We start from the raw sequence: 7,785 nt of genomic DNA, 5'->3' as shown, positions 1-7,785 counted from the left end.
CACAAAAATAAAATAATACAACATTCAATAACAAAAAAAGAGACTAAAATGACAATCTTGTATTGTAAGTTGACTTCTCTGAATATAAAATTTTATTTAAATTCTTTTGATATTTTTTTTATAAAGGAACTTCTAGATCAGGGCAACAAAAATGCAAATTAGGAACGGTTTATAACCGTTCCTAAACGGCTATGAAACGGTTGAACGACCGTCTCGTATCGAGGTGTTGTTAATGAATTTAAACGGCTAGAAGCCGTTCTAAATGTCAGGATTTGGAACGGTTAAAAACCCTTCCAAAAAAACATAATTTGGAACGGCTTAAAACCGTTCCAAATCTGAAAAGCACTAACAAAAAAAATATATACCTTAGACATCGATTAAAATCCGATGTCTATAAGACCGATGTCCTAAGTCTAAGACTTTTGACATCGGTTACAAACCGATATCTAAAACTTTAGAAAAAAAAAAAATAAATATATACCAATATGGATGAGATTTGACAAAAAATGTGGAAGTAATATTTTAGAGCACGGATAAAACTTACTAGGCCTATGGATCTCTGCAACCCTATTTGCACAAGCTCGACCAAAAACAACAATGTCAAGCAAAGAATTTGCACCAAGACGATTGATGCCATGAACTAACGTACACGCTGCCTCCCCAATAGCCATTAAGTCCAAGAATAATTGAATCAGATAAATATCATCTAATTAAGCTTCATCTTATGATACTCCCCCAGCATCAGCCATTAGTCTTCATCACATCGAGTGGAATCGTCAATGTAGCAGTCAAAGCCCCAGCAGCAGCCCCAGCCGTGACATGAACCACCAACCGCTCATGCTCACATTCTCTAAGTTAGAGATATCTCAAGAAACAATAAAACAATAGAAATAGTGGTAGGGCAGTCATCAAAGCAACAACATATTCGTAGCTCTTATAGCTTTACATGCATATGCTCCACAATAGAAGTCACAAGAAAAAGTGATAGCAGTCATAAACAACCCTTAAAATGTGCATTCTTTCCTTACACACTACAATATATACTCATCAAAATCTAGGGTCCTATGTTGAAGGAAATGACCTTTCTTTCCTTAAGCTCAATCTGAGAGTAATAATTAATGAAAGGTTCAGACCTTACCATACAATGGGTTGAGTACTAAAATCTTTTAGGTCAGAACTTGAAGAAATTAAACAGATGATCACGTAGTATAACCATCCAATTTGTAAATATGTATCTAGAGGTTTGCTTTTAATTGTTAGGTTGATTTATATAGGCATTAGAAGAGAATGAAATGTTGGTTTCCTCCTGGTTCCAATTGGTTTTCCAAATGACTATCAAGAGAATCAAGGTCTGTAGAGCAGTTCCACAAAGTATGCCAGCCCAGATTCCCTACAACCATAGCACTACACATTAGTATAGAACTTGATATGCTCCTAAAACTTTCAATTGCTATATTATCCGAAAGCAAATGTGGCAATGAAAGTGAGATTTACCTCAACTCCCCAGCTCAATTTGTAGCCCAGAAAGAACCCAAAAGGGAGCCCAAAAACATAGTAACAAGCTAAGTTAATATAAGCCACCAGCGTGTAACATACCTGTTCAAGCGGTTATTAATGGCAGTCAAGTCTTTGGAAGGGCTTTGGTATGCATGAGTACTCTCTCCAACACATGCGTAGAAGCTTTGAGAGCTACTGTTTGAGATTAAAGCATCCATCTGCACACATATTTTAACAGTCATCACAGATAAGAACCTAACAGGACAATGGAACCAAACTTAAAATGCAGTCATCTTTTATAGACCACACATATATTATTCAGAAAATTGGATAATTAGAAATCTGTGAAAACAAGGGCATGATCAAGCAACGGATGTGTATACTATTTGGGACTCCATTTAAAAAAAATAAAATTTATGACCTTCAGTTTCATTCGGTGAACAACAATTTTGACCCACAAAAGTTCTTTTTTATTATATTCAGCTGAAAAGTCTCCAAAAGAATAAATCCTCTCGAACATTCTTTATTAAAACTACTATATTTTTCTATAGGTGAATAATTCCAGCTTCTGTATCTCAAGAATAACTAATATCGGATAAACATTCATATTGCAACAGAGTCAACCCTTGAGGATCTAAGAACTTGTATGTGCTTCAATTCTTTATTAGTTTTTCCTAGCCAAAGTGGACAAATATCTCACTTCCCCTTCATTAAAGATGTTTCTCAGTTTTACTTAATACTTGCTAAAAAACGCTTCTTAATTTTGAATTTTAAATGAGTAATATAACTGCTCATAGGCAATGTCATTCCAAACTAACTTGCTCCACATGGAAATGTTCTCTAGATCTTTAGATTATCCTCCGTAAGATAGTAAGTATTTGTGTTCCCTATTGTGGGGATAAAGCGTGCACATCCTACACTTGTCGTACATTGGTACCATTTAGTGCTAACATGCTTAGAATATGTAAAAATAAAAATAAAAATCTGGTCAATATGTCAGTTAAAGAAAAGCACAGTTTGCTGACTAAGGATTCTTTTAATAAGACAGTATAACATAATTCTGAATCATTTATTAGCGATCAAGGTCATTTGATTTTATAGTAATTGTTCTCATACACTAAGGTATATTTGCTCTTGAATATGAAGGATTACTTCATCTATAACCAGAGCAAACAATAGAGACTCAAGGTCATTCCTTTATGCAAATAAATTAGTACTGAGAACTCATTTGTCTCCTCTTCACATGCTCTTAAACAAGTCACCTTTTTCATACATGTACTTAATTGTGTTAATATATTCATTCGAGATGTAGCCTACACAAAGTCTGGGCAATAATTTATTTGGACAATGTTATTTGCTTAAAGATGATGCTTACCTTGTATACACAATCATGAGGATATAAGTCCATCAAATTTGGATCAATGCATTCTTTCAAGCTTGACATGCTCATTGAATTGGGGGAGTTTTTAAGTGTGGCTAACATCTGAAAATATGCCAACAATAAAAAATGCAATTAGATGATCTGCCAATTGTATATTGTGAGAATATGTGGTGTAAGGATTATGAATTGACACATCCATAACAATAGAAAACACATAATCAGCATCATATTGAACACCCATACAATATTTCAAATGTTTAGTGTAGGCAACTAAAATAGCATGATTTTGATTGGAAGGGTTGCTTCAAAAGTTCGAAACATGATACCACCCTCTTCAAAGTGCAATACTTGTCCATGCGATCCCAACTACCCAATGAATAAATAAATAAAGTAAAACTAGAAAGAACTATGAGATCAAAAGACAATGATAAAGAGATAATTTTTAGTTGAGTAACACTCAAATAGAGTTTTCAAATACAGCTAAATCCGAACCGATAAGAATCCGTTGACAGCCCTAAGATATATAAATATTATAATTCTGATTGGGTTAGATCTCCTTCTAATTGGAGTTCAATTTCTGTTATTTTACCTCTGTTGGTGGTTATTTGATCACTTAGAGAAGTAAGAAGCAAACTATGGCAGCAAGTTCTAAGTTCAAAGTGCATAAACAGAGTACTGAGGTAGCTCATGTAGCTTGCAAACTTTCCTGGTTAAAGACCCTTTCGCGAGAAATGGACTTTAGGAATTGCAACTCCTTGATACCTTTGCCCATAAGACAAGTCTAGTTCGCTTTGTATGGTAGAAATTTCCAGTCTAGGTTTCTTGACCTGCAAGATAGGGTTCGGAATTATCACCGAAGGCTAAAAATTTAGGGATATATCATTGACAAATTGAGGAATTAACGCAAAGGGAGGTAACACTATAACCCGAAATAACAAAGAGAAGGTGATGGGAAGAGTGATATACTCTCGGACACAAGCAGTTCATAGGGATGGACTAAAGGTATTAGCGATGAGAACTGAACTGTTCTAGCCTCAACAACGTCTCCAAATTTTATGATCTTAACATCTGGAGCAAGCAAAAAATATAATAAGATTTAAAACACAAACAATTCTCCCATTACCCAATTATACAATTCAATGAAGCGAAGATAGGAATGAAAAACCATAAACCACATGCATGAGTAGGATAAGACTGATATCCAATGAAGAATAATACAGTGGCAGATACATAAAACTCCAAACCAACAAATCAATAGAGTCTAGAGCAAAGTACTTTGACATAAATAACTCATAATAAATAATTATGTTAACACAAAGATAATAAAATTAAATGGAATACATCTGCATATACTTCGATACAATTGTAATAAAGATCAAAATTACTGATTGCCATTCAAATGTGCTCAACCAACAAAAAGAGACACATTAATAGAAGGGAAACATTGCAAGTAGTAGTAAAACTTTAGAGGGGTTATCCAAATACAACCCCCCTCTATCTCTCAAAACATGCATCATCAAAGAGTAAAACAATCATTTTTAAATGGATAGAAGAATTTCAAGAGTCCTTAAGATTGTTGAAAAGTTTTTTCACTACTATCTCGGTTCCATTTATTAGTCAAGCCCTACAAACAAACACCATATCCACCTTCCCCAAGTACTTCTCCATCGAGAAATGGTTTGTTGCAAATTGAAAATCCATAAGAGTAAGCCATTGACCACACCCAAGATGAGAGATTTCGGGAAGGCCAATTAAAGGAAAGGTAGATGTGATCCCATATGATAAAGAAGACTGCTTATGAACAGTCTCAGAACTTTCATCTTCCTCTGGTTATGTGGTATAGTCTCTCTCGTGCTAATAAATCAAGCTGCATTGGCTTGATGTTCTCAGCCAAGCTAGATTTGCTCATACCCAAATGAGAAAACATCTTTTCTGAAACCTTGTCACTTGGTTTACCATTATCATGGATTATGACAAGAAACGAACACAGTGATCATGGAAATTGTGAGAGAAGATAAACAGAATCAACAAGATAAATCCTACACCATAGATACCAATCATAACCCTTGACTTTAAGAAAAAAAATGATAGGTTCTTCAATAATTCAACAATCAGAAAACTCCCAAATGACATTTCTGATTCTTTAGTTCTATAAAGAGTGATTTTGCATTTGTGCCAATCATTGGTAATGTGGAATTTGTATAATTTAATCTCAGGGACTGAAAACTCAATCCATTCTACCTGAAGTACAAAAATCACTATACTGATTAAAGCACCCCAAAAACCCAGAACAGTGTGAATTTCTAATAAATTTTCAGATTTGATACTTAATCTAAACCCATTCATTTTAATGTGGGATTGCATTAAAAACAAACAAGAAATTGAAAATTGAAAGTAAACTTATAATAGTAGCCAAGAAAAAAAAAAGTACTTTGAAGATCCAGACCATTGTTTAGGGATTTATTAGATTAAACCATGTTGCAATTCGATCCATCGTTCTTATATTACATAAACAAACCTAAGAGGCCAAAATCCTTAGTTTAGACTTCAAAAACAAGTAAGCTTAATTTTTTTTAATCAAATAAAAAATTTATACAGAAGAAACACTAACCTATATAATCAATTATTTCTCCAACCAAAGTCAAAATAACTAAAATTTCGTTAAGAAGAAACAGGGAACCGTCAAAATCATTCTGAAATCTAACCTGTGACTTGGAGTGAAATCGATCCAAAATATGCGAGTAAGGTGAGAGAACTAAATGAATCCAACAAGCTTCGAACACTTTCAACAGAATTTAGGGTTTGTGTATTTGATTGAGAGATCCATGATGGTAAGCTAGGGTATTTTTGCTTGATTGAGAGATCGATGATGAAATAGAGTGATTTCCACGGCTAATCTCCTTCCATATGCCCTAATGACTCAACTTAGAAGAGAGAGGCGGAGGTCGATTAGTTCTGGATATAAGGGTTTTTTGAAGATCGAAGCGAGAAGAAGGGAGAAATCTCATACATGAACATGAGATTGATCGATCGATCGATCAGATAGAGGGGGATATAAAATCGATCGAGGGAGTAGAGAGAGATCGAGGGGTCAATCGAAAGAGACCGTGAGAGAGAAATGGAGAGGTAGATCGAGAGGTCGTCGAGAGAGAGACTGAGAGAGCGATTGAGAGAGAGACTGAGCGGGCGATACAGCGAGCAACTGAGAGAGCGACAGAGAGACAGATCGAGAGAGAGAGAGAGAGAGTACGGTTAGTTCCAAAAGAATGAAACGGAAATTTTGACGTTTGAAACGATTTTAAAAGGTAAAACGGTGTAATACCGTTTTTAAGTAGAAACGGCTTAACGCCGTTTTAAATATTTGTTCCTATTTTGCATTTTTTTTTGTTGTGAGATCTTTCCATCAATATTTTTTAAAACGATGGTTTTTTTAAAAATATATATATATATACATAATAAAAGAATAGATTTTTGGTTTAAAATTATAATATATATAAATCTATGACTATTAAGAAGATCTAAAAATTTCCTACCTTAAATTTACGCCAAGAAATATCCAAAGAGCATAACAAAAGTTTTTGAGATACCCCTAAATTTGATCTTTTCATCTACTAACAAAAAATAACTTAAATACCCTCATTTTTCACCCTCTAACAAAAATATCCTTAATATTTCTTCTTAAAATATGTCGTCTTAAAGCTCTTCAACCTCTATGGTAAATTAATTTTAATTTATTTAACTTCATCTTCTATCCTTCCTATTAAACCTCATCTTAATCCTCTGTGGAAATCCAATAATTTTTTATCAAAAAATCTCTTCATCTTCTACTTCAAAAATCATTTCTCATTCTCTAGATTTTAAGTTTAAAGTAGGTTGATCTTAAGGTTGAATACCTGCGTAAATTTTTTTACACAAGAGGTTGAAGATTGGGTAGAGAAATCGAAGGGATTTTAGTTTCACATAATGAGGTAGTTTCACACTAATCCATTAGAGAAGACTGAGATAAAGGGGATATGTAGATGTTTTGGTGAATATTTGCGATACAGTATACTTTTAAAGTGATAGCATTACCCCCTTGATTTAAGTATTTTCTCGTAAACTATTGAGAAATGGCTTAAATGGCTATTTCTTCATCTTCTACCAAACAATTCTTGACATTATCAGTTAAGTGTACTTTGCTCCCCTCCCCCGGCAACCCCAACAAGAAAATCCTGGTTTCGCCCCTGCTGCGAAGTCAAATTCAAATCGAGTGAACTCGTGAACCAAGTAACATAACTTGAGACAATTCGAGCCACCCCGAATGCAAAGTATTTTTATAGGAGTCGTGTCACTTGAGTCCCCCAATCTCATTTCTACTCATCATTATCATGTACAAAGACTAATTCAATGTCGAGGTAACTAAGACGAGTCATCCTGATCTCAAAGCCTACTAGGCAAGACAGTCAATGTGAATCATCCATTCCATTGACTCGTTAGAAATTCAAGATGGCTCGTTTGATATTTTTAAATATGGACTGAAATTATAAATAAAACTTGATCGAGTTAATTGGGTTTTTTTATATTTATTTTAAAGATATAAATAAATTGATCTTACAACGATTTAAACATGATAAATTTTCTAAATGTCAACACTTGAACCACTTTTAGAAAATTTTCCTTTAAACATTTGTTATTTACGTAAAAATAAATTTTTGTGAAATATAAATATTTATTAATAAAATAATTTTAAACATATTTAAACTATTTGTCTCGTCCGAGAAGATATGACTCGGAAGAGTTCATTCGTTATCTTAGGGGGCCGAGACGAGATACTGGGTTTTAGGCCATGTGACGTAAGTCATACTTCGTTTGATCCGTTATGCGTTTCTTTTTTTCTTCCTTCCTTCTTTCCATCTACAACAACAGCT

General features: G+C 33.9%; 1 protein-coding gene across 3 annotated transcripts; it reads right to left on the bottom strand.

Annotated features, from left to right (window-relative positions):
- Positions 1 to 495: 495 nt before the first annotated feature.
- On the bottom strand, positions 496 to 5,781 carry LOC147390858 (retinoblastoma-related protein-like). Of its 3 annotated transcripts, none has more exons than XM_086417104.1 (6): positions 5,584 to 5,781; positions 3,845 to 3,946; positions 3,468 to 3,705; positions 2,873 to 2,980; positions 1,597 to 1,715; positions 496 to 1,390 (listed from the first exon to the last, which is right to left on the bottom strand). In XM_086417104.1, exons 4-6 carry the CDS (start codon positions 2,978 to 2,980, stop codon positions 1,345 to 1,347), a joined length of 273 nt encoding a protein of 90 aa, XP_086273230.1. In that variant the 5' UTR covers positions 3,468 to 3,705; positions 3,845 to 3,946; positions 5,584 to 5,781; the 3' UTR covers positions 496 to 1,344. The 3 variants fall into 3 exon arrangements, with proteins under 3 accessions (XP_086273230.1, XP_086273229.1, XP_086273231.1); XM_086417103.1 differs by having other exon boundaries at positions 2,873 to 2,983; positions 3,588 to 3,705; XM_086417105.1 differs by lacking the exons at positions 3,468 to 3,705; positions 3,845 to 3,946.
- Positions 5,782 to 7,785: the final 2,004 nt, after the last annotated feature.

This window comes from Akebia trifoliata, chromosome 11 (assembly GCF_017979445.1).
Source record: "Akebia trifoliata isolate Shusen 1 chromosome 11, ASM1797944v1, whole genome shotgun sequence".
NCBI classification, from domain to species: Eukaryota; Viridiplantae; Streptophyta; class Magnoliopsida; order Ranunculales; family Lardizabalaceae; genus Akebia; species Akebia trifoliata.
Note: the sequence above shows the minus strand (reverse complement) of the source record. Positions and strands in the feature narration are given on the sequence as shown.

Excerpts from the sequence above, each read along its gene's own strand:
- LOC147390858 (XM_086417103.1), bottom strand. The coding sequence starts at position 3,650 with ATGGGCAAAGGTATCAAGGAGTTGCAATTCCTAAAGTCCATTTCTCGC. Across the intron at positions 2,984-3,587 it reads CTCGCGAAAGGGTCTTTAAC|CAGATGTTAGCCACACTTAA; the intron begins CAGGAAAGTTTG and ends TTGGCATATTTT. Across the intron at positions 1,391-1,596 it reads ATTAATAACCGCTTGAACAG|GGAATCTGGGCTGGCATACT; the intron begins GTATGTTACACG and ends CTATGGTTGTAG.